Genomic DNA, 23,768 nt, shown 5'->3' on the forward strand with positions numbered 1-23,768 from the left:
AAATCACAGAGATCCTCCTGCCTCTGCCTCCCGAGTGCTGGAATTAAAGGCATATGCCACCGCTGCCAGGCTGACTTCCTATGTTTATAGGCAAAAATTCTTATGACAAAATAAGCCCTGACTGATAAATCACTTCAGAGCTGGAAAGAACTATAAATGAAAGATAAAATATCTGACCAACAGTATACACTGGGGCTCCCCAGATGCCTTATTGCACATGTCCTCGATGACCCTAGGACTGTACCTATGGAGCTACTAAAGAGATATTATACTCATGGAACTTAAATTCATCCAAAGTGAATGCCATGGAATGCTTCGTGAACCTCAGACAGTGCCAGGAGAGATGGTTCAGTGGTTAAACGCACTAGCTATTCTTCCAGTGGATCTGGGCTTGATTCCCAGCACCCACGTGTCAGCTCACATCCACCTATAATTCCAGTCCCAGAGGATCCAAAGCCCTTTCTGGCCTCTGCAGGCACTGCATGCACAAGGTATACAGACATATATGCAGGCAAAGCACCTAAAATAAAGATAAAGGTTAAGATAAACATTTGGGCTAGGCGTTGGTGGTTGGTGGTGTACCCCATTAATCCCACCACTCCGAAGGCAGAGGCAGGTGGATTTCTGTGAGTTTGAGGCCAGCCTGGTCTACAGAACGAGTTCCAGGACAGCTAGGGCTGTTACACAGAGAAACGCTGTCTCAAAAATACAAAAAAAAAAAAAAAAAAAAAAAAAACCAAGATAAGCATTTGGGACAAACTAAAAAAGAACCCCAGATAAAAAGAATGTCTGACATTGCCACCCTGACAAGCTTGTGCCTATAGCAAGTATCAGTGTTTGTTGTTAAGTCTAAAAGACTCCCTGCTGGATTCTGCTGTGACCTACTTGTTCACAAACTCAGAGTTGAAATACTGTATTAGACAATGAGTAAATGGGTTGGGTTTGTTACTATGATGAACGGTGGAGGTTACTATAGCTAGCTGGAAATACACTTTGCCTTCAGTGCTAGAGACCAGATGATAAAGGATTGGAACCTGGTACATCAGCACCTGAATCCTTTGGACATAAAATCCTGCCCGTTGTATAGCGTCAACTGACCCATGATTTAGTAAGCTATAGATATAGGGTAGACCTTGGTAAGGATGCTGTCTGAGAGAAAAGCAAAGGACTGGGACCTCTTTGATTACAGAGACAATTATTCCGGATTTGCCAGAGGCCCTCCTGCCTACTCTAGAGGCTGCTCTGTCTGACGTGAATCCCAATGTGAGGATGGCAGCAGCCATATGCCAATATGCCATACAGTCACATAATCCCATTGCCCAGGACATCATGCAGACTGCACTTGTGAAGGGTGAGTAACTCCCTTTGGACCTGGAATATGGGATAGAGGTTAGCTCACCATCGGCTTTCCCAGTCTTTTCCTTTTCCTATAATGCTGGGTTGCCTGCTGCATTTGGGTCTGAGTGTCTGTTAACTACATAGAGACATTAGTTCTTTTTTTTGTTTGTTTGTTTTTTGTTTTTTGTTTTTTGAGGCAGGGTTTCTCTGTGGCTTTGGAGGCTGTCCTGGAACTAGCTCTTGTAGACCAGGCTGGTCTCGAACTCACAGAGATCCACCTGCCTCTGCCTCCCGAGTGCTGGGGTTAAAGGCGTGCGCCACCAACGCCTGGCGACATTAGTTCTTTTACGTAGTTTTACTAAACAAGTGGCATGAATTGCTACCTGGATTGAGCCTTCACAGATCCATTCTATAAACCATGTCCTAAAATGGATGAAACTGAAGATATTAACTAAAACAAATTACCCCGTCTCTTCCATGTGGAAATGTAAAAGAGTGATTGCTAGAGGTTAGGGGTGGGAAGCAGAAGGTGGATAAAGGCAGGTGGGTTTGATCAATGTAATGCTGTATGCATGCCTTGAAACAGCACCCTAAACCCCATTAATAATACAGTTAATACATGCTAGTCAATAATTTTAGGGCTAGATTTCTAGCTCAATGATAGTATGGTTGCCCAGCACATTTAGGCCCAGAATTTTATTCCTAGTACCAAAAAGTAAATACAACAAACAATGGCCTCTTATTTATAACATTTTATTATTGAAAAGATAACAATAGCTGAATACATTTTTTTTTAAATCACCTCCTGAAAACATCATGCTTCCAATGTCTTCACAGTAACACCTAGGCATTATCATGTTGGAATTATCAAAGCTGCCAGAAGAGAGCACTGACCTGTGTTGAGATGAGTTGTTCCTTGGCTTAGCATGGGAAAACTGGTTGGCTAGTCTGGCCTTCTGTATATGAACAATCCACTGCTTAATTCATCTGTTTTAGGAAGGGACTTCCTCCCAGGCCCCTCTAGCCTTCCCAATTAGAAGTGCTACAAAGAAGAGCTTGTAAAGTTTTAGTCCAGCCTCATGGCACACACCTTTAATTCTAGCACCCAAAAGGTAGAGGCAGGTGAGGTCAGGAACGGGGCTCCAGCCTGCTGGCACAGGGCTTTGCCTTACATGCACTGAGCCCTGGATTCTCTCCCTAATCCTGCCATCCCCCAAAAGCCCAAGGTCATCTCTGCTACACAATGGGTTTAAGGCTAGCCTGGACTAAATGAAATTCTGTCTTCAAAAAATGTTTTGCAGGTTTTTTGTTTTTATTTAAAATCTTGTCATATGGTTGAAGTATCAGAGTGGATTTCTAGACTCCGTGGGACACTGGAAAGTGAGGTAGCAGGCAGTTAACAGTCACAGGTACCCATTCAAATGTGTTTCTCTCTGGAAGAAAACAATCTGAACTCATTTTTTCAACCCACTGGGACAGGTAATAGTGTGGACAGCTGGGCCGCAGCTCAGTGCTTGGCTCTGGAAGGCATTGCCACCTACCCAGTGATTAAGAGGATCCTCTACCAGCTCTTTAACAAGAAGAATGAGGCCACTGAGGAGCAGGCTTGTATCCTCCTGGACCATCTCAGTGGAAAGACGGTATGTGTCCACTTCAGAACAAGAGAAGGAAATGAGGCTTGGGGGAGGAAGTGCCTATAGTTGGTGCACATAAGGAATCAAGAATGGTGGTGCCTGAGAATGATGTCAAGCATAGGCCAAGTACACCAGGTCTGTAAAACCGGATATGGACAAGTGTCCAGGGGGGATGTGAGAAGCTAGTTGAGAAGTTTCTAGCAGCATAAAGGTTGAGTCATGACATGCAAACTGCTTCTCACAGAGGCTTATCACTGATACCCCCCTTTTACCTCTGTTCATTGGGGGTAGACACACAAGACTTCATACACTGTGGAGATACAAACCATCCCAGGGACTGAAGGGAAGACCCTCATTTTCTGCTCAGATTATTAGACCTGTATTTTCTTTCTGGTTCATAACTGAAGTCAGGTTGCTTGGGTAGAAGAGTGCCCATCTCTTATGAACCCACTCTGTTCCTTAAATAGGAATGAGGATTTAGTGACCTTGGGGCATTTACTATGCTGGATGACATGTTAGGACATAATTTTTTCAAGATTCTAGTATCTCTAAGAGTGAGCAAGGCTATCCATGCAAGTCTTCCTTTTCCTCAGACCCTGATCCACACAATGCTCGCTGTGGAGCTCAACAGCCGGCAATGGAAGGACCGCATTATGGCCTGCCGGGCTTTCTCTCGCATCAGTGGAAATATCTGTAAGGTAAGTCTGTCTTCGTTCCCAGAAAGTCTGGCAAAGTTGGCCTGTAGTCTTCCTACTTTTTGCTTCTATCTAGTATCTCATTGCTGCCTCTTATTCATAACTTGAAATATCTTTAAGTATCATGTCCTTCTCTCATTTTAAGCCAGTGCTTCTTGGTGGAGTGACAATCCAAAAATGTGACATAGCCACTATCAAATGCATACAAACCAAGAGGGAGCTTATAAACTTAATAGTGATTTGTCACTATCTCACTAGTAGTAGACATTATGAGAGTATTAGTCAACGATGCATGCCTCCCTCATCCTATGCTGAATATTAGTCCTTGATTTGAGAAGCAAACTGAAAAGACCCAACAATCCAACTAAACAAATACCTGTGTTGGTTCCCTGAATATTCAGCACACACATAGTCCCTGTTTTCAAAAACAATGGCATTGAAATTGGAGCAATAAGACTTCACAATCCAAATGAATAGACGTCGATTCCTCTGGTGGCCAGGGGGACTGTCTCCCTGGATCAAAGAACATGCCAAAAACCTGCATGGACTACTAGGGGACTACAGGCATTTAAAATCCAGTAGTGCAAACAAAGCATTTCTCATTATTAAAGCAAGCAAAACATGAGGTGATGTTTACAGTTAGCTTAAGCAAATACAAGTATAATAAGGGAGTATACCAGGTGTTGTCTTATCATCTTTGACAGTGTGAAAAGAGCCAATATTCTTCCCAGGCCTTTGTTTTTCACGTGGCCATGCCAGGGCATTCCCTTCATGTCCTTGCTTTCAAATGCATTCACTTATCATAGTCCAGGCAATTCTTTCTAGAAGGCCACCTTGTCGGGAGAACATTCTGTACTCTGTCCCATCCAGAGTTCACAGCCAGCTCACAGCTTCCTTACACAGGCTCCCACAACTTGCGAGCAGAGTGGATGCAAGGTGCTCCCTTGAAACTTTCTGGAGCCTGGTGTCTACTGAATGTAAGTGGCTAAACAACTTGAGGGTGTGGGACTTGGCTACAATTGAAGAAGAAATTCTGAGCAAGTGAAACCTGAACCTCTTTTTACTATTATGTTCTAATCACTAGCTGTCTGAGTGGAATCGGTCCCTCATCCTTAGAGCTGCTCCATCTTTTATCACACTGCATACTGTCCGTATAGCCCGTAACACGGCTATTCCTGCTTAGGAGAGGGCGCCCTCCACTCTTAACCCTCACATGTTATTAAAGAAAGCACAGCACCGGTCATTCAGGACAACAACCTGAAGAGGCTTGAGCACAGGCTGATTCTCTCTCACATGCTGGGCCTCTGCCAAGACAGTAGCTGTGCACAAGTTACACACATTGAGGACTTCATGATAAACTGCAGGAATTTAAAGGGGCAATGTGCCTGAGTTCTTTTATTCACTTGGTCAGCAAGCAGTGTCTGACCACAACCCCCCTACAATGGTAAGCAATGTGAGAGCATTAGTGGTACAGACTGTATCTTACCTTGGCAATGCTATAACAAAAGTAGCTGCAAGGCACTATAGTATACATAGGGGCTTCCTATGCTTACAGGGGCAGACGAGACTTTACTAGGGAGGTGCCTTTTTAGCCAATTCTAAATAGGAAAATACCTGGTACCAGATGGAGGTAGAAAAAGATGTTTCAGGCTGGGAAACTAGTTCATAATTATCATCATCACAGCTGCAGCAGTGTTCTCCCTTCCCAGTAAGAAAGAAGTACCCTGGTACAGGGTACCGGTTTGTTCGGGACATGGACTTTCAGTACTAAACCCAGAAAAGTCTCAGGCAATCTGGAATGAGGAGTTTGCTCAATACTGTAATACCTTTGAATTCAAGTCTCTCACACTCATTATGTTGGTGCCAACATGATGCAGGAGTTTAGGAGATGATTTTGGGAAACAGACCTGGGTTCTGAGACCAGGCATAAGGATTTACCAGATCATCCTCGGGCAAATTAATCAAAGCCTCCATTGTGTCATCTGCCCAACTGGACTGAGAAATTAAATAGACAAAAACCTGGTGTCAAGTACAAAATTAGTGAGCCAATTATCACACCTGTTGATAGGATATGAAACATAAACTCATTGAGCTGATGTGGAACGACTGGAACAAAGAAGTCAGGCAAGCGGCTGCCAAAGCACTGGGGCAGATGAACCTTGGGAAAGAGGTGCACGACATGATCAGGTAAGACCCAGTCTTCCGAGAGCTCAGAAGCCCTTCCTTTCTTAGGAGTGCCTGGGTGATCTGGATCCAGCCAGTTATCTGCTGAGCTCTGGGTATGATCAGCATACTGGGCCCCACTGTAAAAAGTTCAGTCTCTACAGGAACTACTATCATGGCTAGCCAAAGAAGCACTGGGTGTCCACTAAGGGTGAGGTAATCTTTTAGGTATTTGAGGAAGGACACAATTCTGATGAACGAAAACACAATATGCAAATACCTAATTAAAACAAAACAAAACAAAACAAAAACAAACCATACTAACCTAGAACAATGGAATATACCATAACTGCTATAGGAAAATGTGATACGCAATGTGGACTAGTAAGGCCAAGTTCCATGAAGATGCAGTCATTCAGGCTGGGAGACAACTGCCAAAATGAGCACTGTATTTGTAAGAGGAGGTGCAACCTTTATTTGGTTGTTCAAGAGACATGAATGTCTACCACATGCTAGGTAACAGGAGTTCAAGAAAGACACCCGGTCCCAACCCATGGAAACTTTAATGATTATACACCAACTAGAAAAGGTATATCCACGTAACTGGGCCCACAAAGCTAGAATTCTATCCAGAGGGCATGGTGGAAGGTAACAAGGCACAGAAAATTTTATTTATTTATTGGTTTTTTTTTTTTTTATTTTGGGGAGGGGGGTTTGAGACAGGGTTTCTCTGTGGCTTTGGAGGCTGTTCTGGAACTCACTTTGTAGACCAGGTTGGCCTTGGACTCACAGAGACCCACCTGCCTCTGCCTTCCTGAGTGCTGGGACTAAAGATGTACGCCACTAATGACCGGCAGCACAGAAAAGTTTAAGGAAAATAAAAGCCACTTGTGTCTTACAGGATTAAGCTGAGTCAAGGAAATTCCCAGGAGCGGATTGAGGCCCTTTCCCTGATTCGTATGCTCAAGCTCATGACAGCCAAGCTTCTCCCAAGCTTCCTGAGATGCCTCTCTGATGAGTTTATAGCAGTTCGACAGGCGGCTTGTTTGGCAGCAGGTGCCCTGCAGATCCGTGACAAGCTGGTAAGTCAAGGCAGCATGTTGTCATCTTATCTGATGGACCGAAGAGTGTCACTATCTCTGCTGTGCCCAGTACACTCACTATTCTCTGGGGACATGGGATGAGCAGTCTGGCAGAAAGGTGAATGGAGACAGCCACATCAATCAGTAAGAAGCATTTAGCTTAGTGAGCCCAAACTTCAAGCCAGAACATGCCCCCCTCTCAATTCTGTTCTCATGTCAGCTAACTAGCTTCCTAATAGCTGGTCACTGATAGGCGGAAGGGTTAATGCCAATGAAAAAGGTTTATACTCGCTTGTTATTAGGGCAAAACTGAACAGAGGTATTCACAAGAAGTCTAAGTGAAGCATGATGTGACCCTCACACTTGTGAGATAAGGCAAGAGGCAGAAGGTGCAAGAATTTGAGGTGAGGGGCTGGAGAGACGGCTCGGCAGTTAAGGACACTGACTGCTCTTCCAGAGGACTGGGTTTCATTCCATTCTTCCAGAGGACTGCCATTCCTAATGGCAGCTCACAACTATCTGTAACTCTACTTTCAAGGGATCCAATGACACCTTCTGGCCTCTAAGGGCATTGTACTAAGTGGTGCATAGATAAATATATGCAGGCAAAACACCCATATACATTAGAATGCATTTCAGGGTTGGGCAGTGATGGCACACACCTTTAATCCCAGCACTCGGGAGGCAGAGGCTGGCGGATCTCTGAGAGTTCAAAGCCAGCCTGGTCCACAGAACGAGTTCCAGGACAGCCTCCAAAGCCACAGAGAAACTCATGTCTCGAAAAACAAAAAGACAAACAAAAAACAAAAGCACAGTAATACAGTCTCAAAAATGAGTATGGGGAGTAGGGGAAAGAGAGAGAGACTGGAGAGAAAGTCTCCACTAGGAGTGCAGTTCAGTGGTAGAGCATGCAATTAGTGTATTATGGTGACAGATCTGTGTTGAGAAAAATACACAAAGAACAGACAATTCAGCTAGTTATACAGACTGTAGCCCACCTGTCACTAGAATTAATAGAAGGTTGCTTTTCCAGTTAAAGCATCCCTAGAAATAAGTGGGGTCTCTGCCTCTGGTCCATTCTTAGTCTGGTTCTTCCCACTCAACTTTTCCTGTCTATTGCAGGTGTTTGAATGCCTCCTGAATCTGATGCACAAAGATCCCTTCTGGAAAACCAAGGCTTTAGCCATTCGAGGTATTTCAGAAATAATAGCTCTAAGCACTACACTTGAAATACTTTCTTCATGCTAAGACCCTTAGAAACTCTAGTGAGACAGCTAGTGGAAGGAACTGTCTTAGCTTCTCAGAAGTCTCTGGGCTGAGAAAGAAAAGAAATTTTCTTTTAAATGTTTAGTTAAGGATCCTAAGTCTAGGTTTTTTGAAATTTGCTAAGAACAGACTACACAGTCCCACCACCAGAATTAAGGATACATTTCTAGTTGTATCCACTGTTGGATACATGTTGCTTTCCCTGGAGATTTCAACTAGCACTTGTTAAGAGTCAAACCAGATTCAAGATAGTCACAGAGCTTAAAACTTGCTCTTCACCCTGCCTGGGGAGTAGAGGGAGGATGGCTAGGGGCAGGTGGGATGTTGGGGGGGGGGATTGACATCCGAAGCAAGTTTGTTCCTAATTTGAACTAATAAAATAAAATTTTAAAAAATTAAAAAAAGGAAATAAAGAAACAAAAACACTTCTGTTGTGTTAACAGTTTTCTCCACAACTGAACTATTCCACCCTGAAGGGAGATATTAAACAAGTTGAAATAGCCTCAGGAAGTACCTGAAACTGACTAGATTCACTAGGCCCCATCTCTGCCAAAGTAAGCAATAAAAGCTGAGAGTACCCTCACAAGACAAGCTACAAACACAACTCAGAGACAACGCCAGCTTCCTGAGAGATATTTAGACGAGAGTCACTTGAAAAGGACACTTTCCACCGTTAGGCTGCCTGCAGGCTGTGTTGGGTGTTCCAGGTTTCCCAGTTTCTGTGATCTTCAGCCATGCTGGGATGGCCTTTGGTGATACAGCTTTCTTTAAGTCAATTCTGCTCCTGTATGCTACCCCTCACCCATATTTCTATAAATAACCACAATAAAGCTCATTGGTTCACAAAAAAAAAAAACCAAAAAACAACAAAAAAAAAACCCACAAAAACTTGCTCTTCAATTTTCCAGGTTTTTTTCTTCCCTAGAACCTCTGCACTGCTTCTCTTTTTGAAGTGGTTTTTGATGAACCCTTAGCAGAACCACACCTAGGTAATCTTGAGAAATAATTATGCCTTCTGTCCCCACCAGTCTACCTTAACTACACTGCCCTTCCATGTTAAATTTGCCCCCTATCTAATTCCTGAATAGGCAAACTCAGTTATGTTTATATTCCATTAGGTAAGGACAGTATAAAAAACTCCTCTTAGGAGTCCTTTGGAAGAGCTATCCTATTGCAGTCAGGTATGGCAATATACACCTGTAATCACAGCCCCCAGGAGGCAAAGGCAGAGGGTCACTGCAAATGTGAGGCCAGCCAGGGACACAAAGCAAGACCCTGCCCTGAAGTTAGCCATCAAACCTCGCACATGCTGAGCAACGCTTTGCTGGATCTCCAGAGTTCCTCAATTTTACTACTTAGAAATAATTTTCATTTTACTCCTATCTAATGATTACCATCCCCAAGATACTGTCTGCAATTCACAAATTCCTTCTGGATGCTAGGATGTAATCAAGTCTTCAATGACAGTGGAACATGCTTGCCCTGTCACCTCTACAGCTTTGGGACAGATTGGGCAAGTAAGTCCCCAGCTGACAGAGCTTCTGCTCTGGGCTGTCCACTTTGAAGAGTCCCCAGGTGTGCGACTGGAAGCTTGCCGTAGCATCCTAGCCCTCAAGCTCCAAGGAAACCAGGTCAGGGACACCTTTCTGGATGTACTGCTCCTGGAGAACCACGAGGCTGTTCTTAAGTAAGCACTAAACCTCTGTTTTCTGCCATGACCTCCTGGATTACCAATTTTCCAATCCTTAATCACTAAATATGCTCTGCCTTCCCAGGCTAAGTGGGTAACAGATATTCCCGCCATAATTGGATTGTCACAGCTCCCACAGCTCATGCGTTATTTCTCTTCTTCTAGGGAGTTTTAGATTTTTCGTGTTCTCAAACATTTATCCAGTACCTACTGAGACAATAGACTAGAAGTCAACAATACCAGGGTTTCAATGCACTTATCCACACTCAAAGTGCTGTGCCCCTACCTAGGCCTTTTCTGTTTGTCTCCAATGCAGTTGAAACTCTACATTATAAAGCTGTGGTGACAAGAAATGCAATGGCATTTGGTACCTTTCACAAATAGTAACTGTCACTGCCTTCACACATATACTCTGGAACTGCACAACTGCTGTGTACTTATCATTTCTACAGAAAAGACTCAGTTAAACTGTTGATGAGTGGAGTTTTGGGATTCTTGCCTGACTCCAAATCCTACATTGTTTAACACCATACTTTAAGCACAAGGTAGAACAACCTTTCATATCTTTCAGGGAAATTTACCAGACAATGAAGGCACTTAACTTACAAACTGAAGGCAATCAAGAATTGATTCAGGAGATCAAAAGCAAGGTAAATCAGAACAAACTGTTGTCAAGAGGAAATCCAGGGCTTCAAACAGTTTTACTAATAAGCATGATATACAGTCAATTACTTATCTTTTTCCTGTTCTGGGTTTTTTCTTTTTGTTTTTTTTTGTTGTTGTTTTGTTTTGTTTTTAAGATTTTATTTATTATGTATGTAACACTCTGCTTCCATGTATATCTGCACACCAGTAGAGGGCACCAGATCTCATAACGGATGGTTGTGAGCCACCATGTGGTTGCTGGGAATTGAACTCAGGACCTCTAGAAGAGCAGACAGTGCTCTTAACCCCTGAGCCATCTCTCCAGCCCCTTGTTTTGGTTTTGGGACAGTGTAGCTTTGGAGCCTATCCTGGCACTCGCTCTGTAGACCAGGCTGGCTTTGAACTCAAGAAATCCACCAGCCTCTGCTGGGATTAAAGACGTGCACCACTAAGGCCTGGCATGTTTTGGTTTTTTTGAGAGTTTTACTATGTAGCTCGAAATGAACTGAAAAGTTGGGAGCTTCTTGTCTCAGCCTCCCCGCTTCATGCTTGGAATAATGCTTTTTCTTCCCTAATACAGTTGGCTGCTTTTTGTTTGTTTGTTTGTTTTTTAAAACATTTTCCTCATTAGATTGCAACACTAAATCAAAAGGACTTGCTGTCGGAGAAAATATTCAAGTTGGAAGCAGCTGTAAAAAATCTAAAGGAAAAAGGAAGACGTGTTTACTCAGAACCCAAAGAGGGCCAAAAACCACTGGATCTCCAAACTTTTCTTCAAGGCGTTTTTGAGAGTAGGTTTCTTTTCAGTTAACCCATCCCTTGACTCTTACCAGACTATCCCAGGACCTAGACATTTGGGAACTTGATAGGAGCCCTTCTTGGTTTCCATCCACTCCCTCTCCAGCCCCAGGTTTCCAACTATCTGCAATTGCTGTAATTTAAAGTAGCTCTATCTGAACTGACTTAAAAAGAGGACAAACTAGAAAAGCACGAGCCTTTAGAAAAACAGGTAACTACTACGTATGTTTAAGTACCCCAAAGACCTTACACATTTCACCTTTTGTAGTGATAATCTAGTGCAGCTGGAAGGAAAGAAGTCATTTTATGTTCTAATTTAAGGGAAAAATTTTTTCTAAACATTTTCAACCTTAAAAACTGAAACTGCTGGGTGTTGGTGGCATACACCTTTAATCCCAGCACTCGTGAGGCAGAGGCAGACAGGTCTCTGTGAGTTCGAGGCCAGCCTGGTCCCCAGAGCGAGTACCTGGATAGGCTCCAAAGCTACACAGAGAAATCCTGGGGGGGGGGGGACTGTGGTGTTTGGTGCACACCTTTAATCCCAGCACTCTGGAGGCAGAGGCAGGCAGATCTCTGTGACTTCAAGACTAGCCTGGTCTACAAGAGCTAGTTCCAGGGCAGCCCCCAAAGCCACAGGGAAATCCTGACTCAAGAGAGAAAAAAAACAAAACAAAAAACCCTAAACCTCAGTTATAACAGAATCTTTTTCTTTAGGGTTTTTCTATACAGGGTTTCTCTGTGGTTTTGAGGCTGTCCTGGTGAACTCACTCTGTAGACCAGGCTGACCTCAAACTCAGAGATCCACCTGCCTCCGCCTCCCTAGTGCTGGCATTAAAGGCATGCACCACCATCACCGCCCTGCTAAACAGAATCTTAAAAGGCCTAGATACACTCTAAATGATAAGGATGCAGAAGTCAAATGGTACCAAAATATACTTACAAAATCTGTAAGCAGCAGCCTCAGGTCATTCCGCCAGTTGCCTACCTACCAGCCACCACCCCAAACCCAGATCTTCTGGTTCCAAGTGCTCCGAGTGCACCACGTTCTCTTCCAATCTTCAGACTATGCACTTGCCAGATTTGGGGAAGTTTCATCCAACTTCCAGGGGGAAAATGAGAGTGGAAAGTAACTTGAACATCAATCTTCCCTGTGGCCAGCTTGCTAAAAGGTCTATGAAAGGGTAACCAGGCAACATGACACTGTCTTTTTGGGAGCAGTGTCAGTCACTGACTTAAAACCAAGCACTGTACAAATACAATACACTTCAAAGCTGGCTGCTAGTGGAACCTTTTCCATGAGGATTGCACTGTTTGGATGGAGTTCAAATAGCGTATTTAAAATGAGTAAATTACCTCCAAAAGGCCCTAGTCAGATATGCTTTTCTTCTCTAAGCATGTGATGCTTCGGATGAACCCAAGGCACTGCACATGCTAACCGTACACTTGTTCTACCAGCCCTCTTTAAACAAAGTTAATGGACTCCTTTGACAGCATACACATTCCTTTCATTTCAGCCATACTTTACCTTCTTCCCCATCTCGAATTTTCAAACCAATCCAAAAAAATCTAGGCTTAGAAAAGAGAAACGGTCTTTGGCACATTTAATAAATCTTCTAACGTTCATACAAACATAACCAGCATACTGACCCCATCCCACCCCACAAACCGATGAAAAAGAATGCAAAGAAGCAACTTACATATAAAAATACCCCTAATGTCTCCGGCGGGCAGTGGTGGCGCAGCCACTGGCACTCGGGAGGCAGAGGCAGGCAGATCTCTGTGAGTTGAGACCAGCCTCGTCTCTAAGAGCTAGTTCCAAAACAGCCTCCAAAGTCACAGAGAAACCCTATCTAAAAAAAAAAAAAAGAAAAGAAAAAAACCTATGTCTCAAGCAGAATGGCAGCCAATGCCACATAATACACATAATACACCGAAGCCTGCAGGGAATGAAAGCAGCTGGTGGTCTGAAATGACAGGAGCTGCTGCTGCTTCTGCAGAAACAGCTTTTTGCCCCTTGCTCCAATTTCTGTTTTCTTTTGTGCCTAGATGAAGAGATTCTTCCTAAAAGGTCTGAGCTTTGTGACATCGAAGCAGCCATAAAGGTAAATGTAACCATACTGATGCATAACAAGGTAAGAAAAGAATATGACTTTTTTAAGGGAAGAAAAAAAAGGTGGCGGTGGTAGTGTACAATCACACTGCATTCTTTCCAGCCATCCTCAAGAAACTTAAATCAGACCCAGATTTGTCCTGGTGAGCAGCAGTCCCTTATCATACAGCATGGTTGCCAGGGAAAGCTGGTCTTCTACACTGTCACAGGGCAAATCCCGTACTCTCACAAACTCTGGGTAGGAGCGAAGCAAGAGTTCCATGGCGTCAGCCTGCTGTGGGTGGATTTCCAAGCACTTGGGTTCCTCCAGATGGTAAACACGAGAGTTTTCCACCGAGTAGTAGAGGAACAAGCGGCCTCCCTCACCCACCAGCCTAGCTATGCCATCCTGAAGCATATGGACTTCTGTTTCTGTTGTCAACCGGGCCCCCTCATCTACAAGTTCTCCGTCGCTCCAGTGAACTGGGAGCCCATGAACACTCAGTGCCTCTTCCGTAGTAGTCAACACTGGGGGCAAGGAATCATGGATGAAGTCTTTGGCTCTCTGGTCAGCCACAGCATCGACAGGAGCAAAGTGTCTCAGGTGAGCAACCAAGACCCTCACCTTTTCCATGAAAGCTGTTCTTCTCGGATCCTTGGAGTCTGAATGCTGGGCCCCCATGTAATCCATGAAGTCTCGAGGCAGGCCCCTTCGAAACTCCACATTTTCTTCTATTGCTGCTTGCACTGCCAGGGGCACTACAGCCTCCAAGAAGTCACCCCATGTATTGCGCTGGTAGGTGGACAAGGTGAGATGCAGAGAGTGTTCTTCATCCTGACATTCAGCTTGATGGATGAAGCCCCGAGGAAAATAAAGCAGGTCTCCAGGTTCCAGCACCGCTTTTAGCACCGGCTCACCAAGGTCCTCCTGGCTGAAGTTGGGGCTAGATGTCAGAGGGAGCTCCTCGCTTGGGTCCCGCGGTCGGTAGACACGCCAGAGTTTCCGACCTTCCAGCTGCAACACGAAAGCCTCAATGTCGTCGTAGTGGGGAGCGAAGCCCTGTGAGTTGGGGGGCGTGAGGTAAACGTTGGCGCCTGCCATGCTTCCGAACTGTAACTGGAGCACGGCCAGAAACCTCCACACGTTGTAAGAGAAAGCTTGCGGGCAGAGAAGGCGCAAGGAGCAGCCGGCCTGGTACAGGGACCACGCGGTGGCGGCAAGAGCGCGGCCCGGTGGGTTCAAGGTTTCCCGCCTCCCGTCGACGTAGCGCGCGGCGTCCAGGTGCTGTCCGAAGTGCACGTCCTGGCTGCGCAGTATCGAGTCCAGCTCGGAGGTGGAGAACAGGCCGTTGTAGTAGAGGGAGTCCTGCCGCCGCACCAGCACCGCCTCCCGCTCCCACAGGCACCGGTAGAAGTGGTCGGGAGGCATGGGCGCCAGGAGCCACTCGAAGAGGCGGGCGGCGCGACTCCGGCTGCTGGGGATGCTGTTCAGCTCCGAGAACACCTGCTTCAGCGGCGACTTCCGGGGCCACTTGGGGCCCTCCCCGTTCGTGTCCGGGAACCGCACGCGGATCTGCAGGTCTCGGGAGAGTGCGGCCTGCACCTCCCCGCGGCGCCGCCGGGACGCCGGCCGCGAGGTCCCCCGCCGCTCGGCAGGCCCCTCCGGCTCTCCCGCGGCCGCCTCCACCTCCGAGTCCGAGTCCTCGCTCGGCGGCGCGCGAGCCCTCGGCGCCACCACGCGGGACGCCGCACTTTTCCGGTGCCTGCGGATCTTCCGGAGCCGCAGGGGCAGGGCCAAGACCGACCCGCCGCGGAGCTGCGGCTGGCGCCGGCGCCTCCCCCGCCCGCGCCTCACCAGCGCCGCGCCGTTCCGAAGCTCATCCATGGCGGGGCGGTAAAGAACCCGAGAAGGCCGAGCAGAGGGGTGCTCCCGCAGCCGCGGTGCTTTATGGGAAGGGGACGCACCCTCCCGCCGCCCCTAGGTAGGCCACGCCCACCCTCCTCCTGCGCCCTTTGGCTTCCCGGGCTTCGCGGTTTGTCGCCTTTTGTAACTGCCTAGCACAGGCCGGGCGATGGTGGCGCACGACTTTAATCCCAGCTCTCGGGAGGCAGAGGCAGGTGGAGCTCTGTGAGTTCGAGGCCAGCCTGGTCTACAAGAGCTAGTTCCAGGATAGGCTCCAAAGCCACAGAGAAACCCTGTCTTGAGACAACCCCCCCCCAAAAAAAAATAAACTACTGGGTGGTACACACTACACTCTATACTGGGAAGGCAAAAGTCCCTACCAGGTCAAGATTCCTTGTTGACCGAGCAGTTTAAGAAAACAAGGCACGAGGGCATCCCAGAAGAAGGCAACTTCATTCCTTCTTTTTTTTTTTAAGACAGGGTTTCCCTGTGTAGCTTTGGAACTTGTCCTGGAACTAGCCTGCCTCTTCCTCCCAAGCACTGGGATTAAAAGGCATGCAACACCACCGCCCCGCCCTCTGTTTTTGTTGGTTTGGGTTTTTTGTTTTTTGAGACAGGATTTCTCTATGTGTAGTCCTAGAAGTTGCAGTGTAGACTAGGCTGGCCTCCAACTCACAGAGATCCGCCTGCCTCTACCTCCAGAGTGCTGCGATTGAAGGCTTGTGTCATCACGCCCTGCTTCCTCCTTTTTAGTCTGCTTCCTGGAGTCAGTTTTGTGGCAGGAATTTTTGTTCCTCGGCCGTTTCCTGGTAAAATAAATGGTTCTCTTCACTTCCGAGAACTTCCTGGTTGGCCAGGCCGTGGTGGTGCACGCCTTTAATCCCTGCACTCCAGAGTATCTCTGTGACTTCCTGGCCAGCCTGGTCTACCAAGAGAGTTCCAGGACAGCCAGAGCTATTACACAGAGAAATTCCTTGTGGTGGCCTGGAGCAAAAAACAAAACAAAACACTGCCTTCATTGTTAAGGCTTTCTCCATTTCATTTCCCTTTCTCCTTCCTCAGTTACAAATCCATGGTAGTTCATGCCTGTAATCCCAGCACTTAGAAGGCTGAGGTTACAGGCTGAGGTCCTAGTAATCAATATTCTTTTCTTTCTCTGAAAAGCAAGTTTGTCTGTGTTTTCCTACGTAGTCCACCTGGCCTCAAACTCCAGGTCCTCTTGCCTCCATCTGAGATTGCAAGCTTGTCCAGTAGGTAGGTTGTTTCTGTTTCTCCTCTTTTTCAAGATTCTGACTTTTTTTAAGGGTGTTCGTGTGAAGGGTGTGTCCCCACAGAGACCAGAAGGGAATGTCACATCCCTTGGAGCTGGAGTTACAGTTGTTTGTGGAATCCTATCTCTGGTCCTCTGATGGAGCAGTAAACACTCTTTAACCACTGAAGTGGTTAACAGTGGCATGCAGAGCATAGCAACTGCCCTGGGAGGGCCTATAGGCCATAACACAGGACAGGTCGGACAGGTCGTCCAAGCCCGGAAGCACACCAATCCTGAGACGGACCCCTAGACAAGCCCCTTACGCTGCCCGGTTTCTCAGTTTCTCCCGGTCCTTCTCGTGCCAGCCTCCGTGTGTTGGATGGATGAAGGGCCCGAGTTAACTGGGTTAGCTCATTAAACAATAAGATTCTTTGCTTTTGCATTGGAAAGGATCTCTTGGTGATTTGGGGGTTCAGAATTTGGGCACAACATGTGTGTAGCACGTGTGTGTACCACCATGCCTGGCAGAACAGAGTTTTTGGTTGTGGCAGGGTGGCAGATGGAGTTAGGCAGTTTAAATGAGTTTTTACAAACACCCCATGGAAGCCTAAGTGAATTGTGTTCTGGCATCTGTGTTGGTTAACATTGTCAACTGGACAGGATCTAAAATCACTACTGAGACCAGTCTCTGGGCAGAGCTGTGAGGGATTGTTTAGATTAGGCGAAGTAGGAAGACCCACTCTAACTGTGGGCCGTGCCATCCTTTGGGTGGGGTCTTGGGTAAGTGGGGAAAAGCCTTTATTCTCTGCTTCCTGACTGTGATGAAGTGGTTGGCTGCGCCCTGCACTTGCAACCACACCTTTCCTACTACGATGGGCTGTAAACCCACATAAACCCCACCTCCCTAAAGTTGCTTCTTTTCAGGTATTTTTGTGACAGGAGGCAGAAAATTATTGTGACAAAATTAATAGAGAATGGTATCAGACAAAGTCACTAGGAGAGGTTGTAAAGGGATTGCTCAGCACAGAGGAGTGGGGGCTTAAAGCAGCCAGTGTCCTACCAAGTTCTGTGCCCTAGGAGAAGACTGCAGGGCCTGGAAGAAGGGGCCTCGGAGGTGGAGGGGTGGGGGGTGGAGGTGGAATAGCCTTCCCTTTTTAACAACCATTGTTAATGCTTTTTAAATTTAATTTAAAATATTCTTTGAGACTTATTTCATGTGTATGGGTGTTTTGCCTGTATGTATGTCTATGCACCACATATGTCTAGAAGAAGTCACAGATTCCCCTTGCAGTTATAGCTAGCTGTGAGCTGCCAGGTTATAGTAAGGGTGCTGGGAATAGAAGCTGGGTCCTCTGAAAGAGCAATTAGTGCTTTTTTTTTTTTTTTTTTTAGATTTACTTCTTTATTTATATGCAGTATTCTGCCTGTTTGTATGCCTGATGGCAGAAGAGGGCACCAGATTTCATTACTGATATTTTGTGAGCCACCATATGGTTGCTAGGAATTGAACTCAGGACCTCTGGAAGAGCAGCCAGTGCTGAGTCACTTCTCCAGCCCCCCAGTTACTGCTTTTTAATGAGTGAGTCACCTCTCCGGGTCCCTTCTTCCTTTTTAAAGTGTGTCTGTGTGTGTGTGTGTGCATTTGTGAACATGTGTGTTCACTCACACATGCATGGAGGTTAACGTCAGGTGTCGTCTTTTGTCACTATTTTACTTTTTTGAGATAGGATCTCTGACTGAACATACTGCTCGGGGCTTGGGTAGACTAGTAAGCTCCAGGGGTCCTCCTGTCTTTGCCTCCCTGGGGCCTGGCTTGTTATGTGGGTAATGAGGATCCAAACTCAAGTCTTCATGCGTGCACAGCAGGCAGTTTACCACTGAACCACAATCCCCCTCTAGCCCTGAGAGCTTCCTTCCTAGATGACATAAAGTGTGCTGGACGAATCCTGGTATTAGGTCTCCTGGGTAGATGCAGACAAAGGGCAGATCATATTTGACGTTGGAAATTGACTTCTCTTTTCAAAAAGAGTGCTTTCCAGGTGAGGAAGGACAAGGCTGAAGTGAACTTGGGGATATACTGGGCTTCTCTGCCTGCAAAGCTGAGGAGCCTGTGTTTAGCCACTAGAAGACTCGAAGTTTGTCATTTCCACATGCTGTGCAAATATCTTCTCCTCCCAGCACTTCCTGTGACCTCATCCTTTTCTTTTTTGAACGCGTCGTGATTTCCTTAAATAAAGGGTCGTGCTGCTATCTCTGTCTTCTCATTTCCCCTGGAGCTGGGAGTTGCCTTTTGGGATCTGACTTATCTTTAATTTCATCACTTTTCCTGTGGCTCTCAGTTCCCACTACAGAAGCAGCTATTAATAACCATCTCCATACGTGTATATCGTAGAGTGACTTGAAATAATGTCCTTAATATATTAGGGAGGTTGTTGCTGTGAGATAGACTCTTACTCCATAGCCCAGATTGGAACTCATTCCGTAGCCAGTCTGACCTCAAGTTCATGGAGATCCTTTTACTTCACTCAGTCTTCTCAGTGCTGAGATTACAGGCAAGAGCCACCACAGTAGGCTCTGTAATATGTTTATGAATGGGACTAGGGGGAGAGAAAGCAGGCAAAATAAGCCTCACGTCAGGATTTGCCTATGACTTGCATGGGCCAGTGTATATGTATATACTGATGTGTTCCTACATACATCTATACATAATGTACAAGAAGGAGGGAACCATTATATCATGGTACTCTAACAATGACTATTGTTGATAAATCCCAATATAAACTTTGCTTCATCAAGTGCGTCTACTTCCAGTAAGCCATCCTTTCCAAACGTTGACTCAGAGCTGGAGAGATGGCTCAACAGTTAGGAATGAGTGCTACTCTTTCTGGGGACCAGAGTTTTGTTCCCAGCCCTCATGTAGATGACTCACAACTGTCTGTCTAACTCCAGCTCCAGCAGATCGGAAACTCTCTTCTGGCCCCCATAGGCACCTGTACACATGTGTGCACATACACACCTGTAGTCATACAGACACACATATAAATAATAAGATATATCTTAAACGAACAAATTAAAGAATAAAAATGTAAAAATTCATTTCTATGATGTGCACCTGTAGTTTCAATTACTTGGGAGGTTGAAGAAAGAGAATCACATGAGTTCATAGGTTCCAGACCCACCTGGACAAAATAATGAGACCCTGTCTCAAAAAAAATGTCATGTGTACAAATAAATTACGTGAATGCTCATTACTTATGGTTTCAAAACTGCACATTACAAGACAGCCTGGGCAGGGCGGTGGTACGGCATGCCTTTAATCCCAGCACTTGAGAGGCAAAGGCAGGTAGATCTCTGTGAGTTCAAGGCCAGCCTGGTCTACAGAGTGAGTTCCAAGACAGCCTCCAAAGCTACAGAGAAACCCTGTCTCAAAAAACCAGAGAGAGAGAGAGGGTGGGAGGGAGAAGAGAGAGCCTGATCTTATGAAGGCATTCTCTCCAAAACTGAGCATTAAGAGATAGCCTGATCTTCTGGTGGCATTTTCTCCATTGATGTTCCCTCCTCTCAGATGACTAGTTTGTGTCAAGGTAACAAAATTAGCCAGGACCAGCAGGCATGTAGAAGTCAGAGGGCAACTTGCAGGATTCAGTTCTCTCTTTCCACCATATGGATACCAGGGATCAAACAACGAACAATAAGCAAGCTAGCTCTTCAAATTGCCATGCAAATGGCCTAACCTTGTTAACTGATCAATTCAGGCTTCTTATCCACATTAGGCTGGCCAGAGTCAAGGGAGACAGGCTTCTAGCTTCTTATTGAATTTAATAGCTTCCAGCTACACTAGCAACCTGGGCTAAATTGGTCTGCTTTCTCACTCAGGACTGTATGTTAATATTTCTCTGCAGAGTGTGCAGCCCCAAATGCCGAATCCCTGGATAAAGAGTACTGTTGTACAACTCCCCATACAGAAAAGTCACTCGCCATTTTTCAAGGATCTACGGACTGCCCGGGAAAAAAGGATTGAAAGAGGGCCCTTTGGATCCAACACAGATCTCTAGCTGGGCAAATTAATCAGAGAAGATTGTCTTCCAGAACCAATCTTCTCTCTGTCGGAAAGGGGGTGGGGAGGAAGCTGCCCTATCTGGCTAAATGCTTCTCTTGCTCTTAGACACCGGCCACAGTGGACAGGCCACACTCTGTCTCTTGCACTGATACTGTACAATGTCCTCACAATGTTTACAAAAATAAACTATTTACCAATCAGCTTTACTATTGTTGTTGTTATTATTTTAGATAGGGTCTCTCTACATAGCCTTGGATGTCCTGAACCTCACTATGTAGACCAGAGTGACCTCAAGTTCACAGAGACCCACCTGCTCCTGCCTCCCAAGTGCTGGGTTTAAAGGTGAGTATTACAATGCCAAGCAGTACTACATTTTTTTTGGGGGGGGGTTTCGAGACAGGGTTTCCCTGTGGTTTTGGAGGCTGGCCTTGAACTCACAGAGATCCACCTGCCTCTGCCTCCCGAGTGCTGGGATTAAAGGCGTGTGCCACCACTGCCCGGCTGCATTACTATTTTTTGAGACTGGGTCTTGCTATGTAGCCCAAACTGGCCTGGAATTTACTATATGGTCCAGGCTGAATATGAACTTTCAGTACTCCTCCGTCAGCCTCCACAGTAAGGCACTCCAGGGGTGTGCCTCCATGTCTGATTGATTACTCTAGTATCCTTTTTTGTGGGGGATGGGGAGGTTACTAGAGATTGAATATAGGGCCTCACACATTAGAAGATAGTTCTCTACCACTAAGCTACAAGCCTAACATGTGAGTATGAGAGCGCACATATTTAAGATGGGGTTGTATCACATAGCCCTGACTGGTCTGGAATTCTCTACGTAGACTTGGCTAGCTTCAAGAGATGAGCCTGTCTCTGTCTCCCAAGTGCTAATATTAAAGACTTGTGCCACCATCCCTGACCCTTTTTAACTTTTTTGAAGTTTTGAGACGGTTTTCCAGGCTGGCATTGTTGACCTCACTCTGTAATCTAGGCACATTTTTATCTTGGCCTCCCTAATACATGGGATTACAGAACTGTGCCACCAGCCTTGGCTTGCTACTTGGTTTCTTCTTGTGCACTGTTTACACAGGATTAAAGAATGTTGGCTCTACACTAAGTGGCAGAGTGCATTTCTCCACATACCTGAAAGGTCACATCCTATATACATGTCAGACCTATTAATCTTACCAGAGAAGGCATATAAAAGACTCGGAATCTTTCACAAGATACACAAATTGCTCTCAGAAGCCCGGTCTGGTACCTTGTTTGTTTAGGAATCCTCCCAGGTGGTGTGTGTGTGTGTGTGTGTGTGTGTGAATGTATGTGTATGTCTTCATGTTCAGTTTTGTTCTACAGAAAGTTCCTTAACTGCAGCCCACAGGAAAATATAAAGGTAATATCACAGGACCGTTACAAAAAAAAAAAAAAAAAAAAAAAAAAAAAAAAAAAACTAAAAATAAAGAGCCAACACGACCACTTCACAATGCACTTCTGGGTGTGAACAATTTTAGATCCCTAGGACACAACTCCAGAACTTCCCGACGCTGGTTAACAATCCTTATGAATCCTCTTCAGTATATGTAATGCTTTAAAGATTTAGGCATTGAGGAGCAGCTTAAATCTGTATCTGTGTCAGAAGATGGAATTCTATAAGTGCACTCGATACCCAAAATAGCTATGGAAAGAGGATACAAAAGAGGTGTGAATCTAGCGCTCTTCCCTAAATACTGGTTGCTATTTATACCCCCAAAAAGCACTGAAACACTCGGTAATGGAAATAACGGCAGATGGCTGGGCATGTTTAATTCTAGCATTCAAGAGGCAGAGGCAGACAGATCTCTGTGAGCTCAAGGCCATCTAGGGCTGCATATTGAGGCCCTGGCTAGAGAGAAAGGTGGGGAAGGGAGGGAAGAAAGAAGGGGGAATGGAAGGAAGGAATAATGGCAGTGTGAGACAATCCCCCCACACCCAAACATACACTTTCTCTTCTGGTAGCACTGTCAGCATTAAAATATGAAAAACAATGATTTTCCCCTCTGAACTCTTGACTATGAATCATGACCGGGGAGAGCTTTAGGAAATACCAATTAACAGCCTACAAGAAAAACTTTACCTGCTTTGGTCATTTGATGCAACCCAAAACTTACTATTTATTGTTATTGGGGTTTTTTTTTTTTTTGGTTGTTGTTTTTTGTTTTTTGTTTTTTGGGGGGGTTGTAGTGCTGACCTAGGACTCCAGGACTCCAGACCCTGAGCATGCTAAACAAAAGCTGAGGAACACTCCCAGTTCCATGTTTTTTATCAACTAGTTTATACATTCCATTGAAATGAAATACTAAGGTGCCGCCACATACAGTATATCAAAGTAACTTCCACATCTAACCTGAGGATTCCAGGCGCTGGCTCCCAGGAGAGATTGAGACAATGACGGATTCTGTGTGTGTACTTTCTCAGCCCCTCTATCTTTGAATCTGTGGCTTAATAGTGAAAGGACTTTATTGTGTACCCTTTGCGTTGCTGGCAAGAGCTTGAGAGCTGAACTGAACTCTCCAGTCTGTGAGGCAGCAGGGCAATACAGAGGGTCTCTTAGGCCATCAGCGTTATGGGAGATGAAGCAGGAACAGAAGAAACGGCCCTTGTTCTCGAGGAGTTTACAAGGGGTTTTATAATACACACAGAGAAGATTCTTCCAAGACAATATGCTCAATCTAGTGAGACTTGTAAGGCACACAGCAGCTGGGCTAAAGGAGAGACCTGGGGAGGAGGGATTGAGGAGGAGGTGTTGGGGAGAAGTAACCTGGGAGGAGGGATCTGGGGAAATCGTGAGAACCTGGGAGCTTTAATCAGATTTGAGACTGCAAGTTTTAGAGTGAGGAGAAAGGACCTTCCAGGTGAGGGGAGGGGAAGAAAAGGCTGGGGGAAGGGATAGACTTGGCAGAAGCCAATGGCAGCCTCTTTCTCCTCTCTGGCTTCCAAAGTTGAGCACTTGTATCTTTAGAACAGAAGTGCTTTTTTTTTCTTTCTTAGTTTCTTTTTGAGACAGGGTTTCTCTGTGGCTTTGGAGGCTGTCCTGGAACTAGCTCTTGTAGACCAGGCTGGTCTCTAACTCACAGAGATCCATCTGCCTCTGCTTCCCGAGTGCTGGGATGAAAGGCATGG

General features: G+C 45.7%; 1 protein-coding gene across 7 annotated transcripts in view; it reads left to right on the plus strand.

Moving 5' to 3' along the window:
- The window catches only part of Heatr4 (HEAT repeat containing 4), a 34,793-nt gene extending 13,972 nt beyond the window's left edge, over positions 1-20,821 (plus strand). For 5 of the 7 annotated variants that reach the window (XM_035445011.1, XM_035445010.1, XM_035445007.1 and 2 more), the window contains exons 7-17: positions 1,190-1,351; positions 2,818-2,978; positions 3,566-3,670; positions 5,736-5,854; positions 6,732-6,912; positions 8,035-8,104; positions 9,676-9,865; positions 10,440-10,518; positions 11,145-11,304; positions 13,358-13,443; positions 13,525-14,656. In XM_035445011.1, coding sequence (XP_035300902.1) covers positions 1,190-1,351; positions 2,818-2,978; positions 3,566-3,670; positions 5,736-5,854; positions 6,732-6,912; positions 8,035-8,104; positions 9,676-9,865; positions 10,440-10,518; positions 11,145-11,304; positions 13,358-13,443; positions 13,525-14,067 — 1,856 coding nt within the window. In that variant the 3' untranslated portion in view covers positions 14,068-14,656. Of the gene's footprint in view, positions 1-1,189; positions 1,352-2,817; positions 2,979-3,565; positions 3,671-5,735; positions 5,855-6,731; positions 6,913-8,034; positions 8,105-9,675; positions 9,866-10,439; positions 10,519-11,144; positions 11,305-13,357; positions 13,444-13,524; positions 14,657-20,457 lie in introns of those variants that run through there. The other 2 variants (XM_035445013.1, XM_035445012.1) reach the window with 2 other exon arrangements.
- Positions 20,822-23,768: the final 2,947 nt, after the last annotated feature.

The sequence above is a fragment of the Cricetulus griseus genome, chromosome 5 (genome assembly GCF_003668045.3).
Source record: "Cricetulus griseus strain 17A/GY chromosome 5, alternate assembly CriGri-PICRH-1.0, whole genome shotgun sequence".
In the NCBI taxonomy this organism is placed as follows: Eukaryota; Metazoa; Chordata; class Mammalia; order Rodentia; family Cricetidae; genus Cricetulus; species Cricetulus griseus.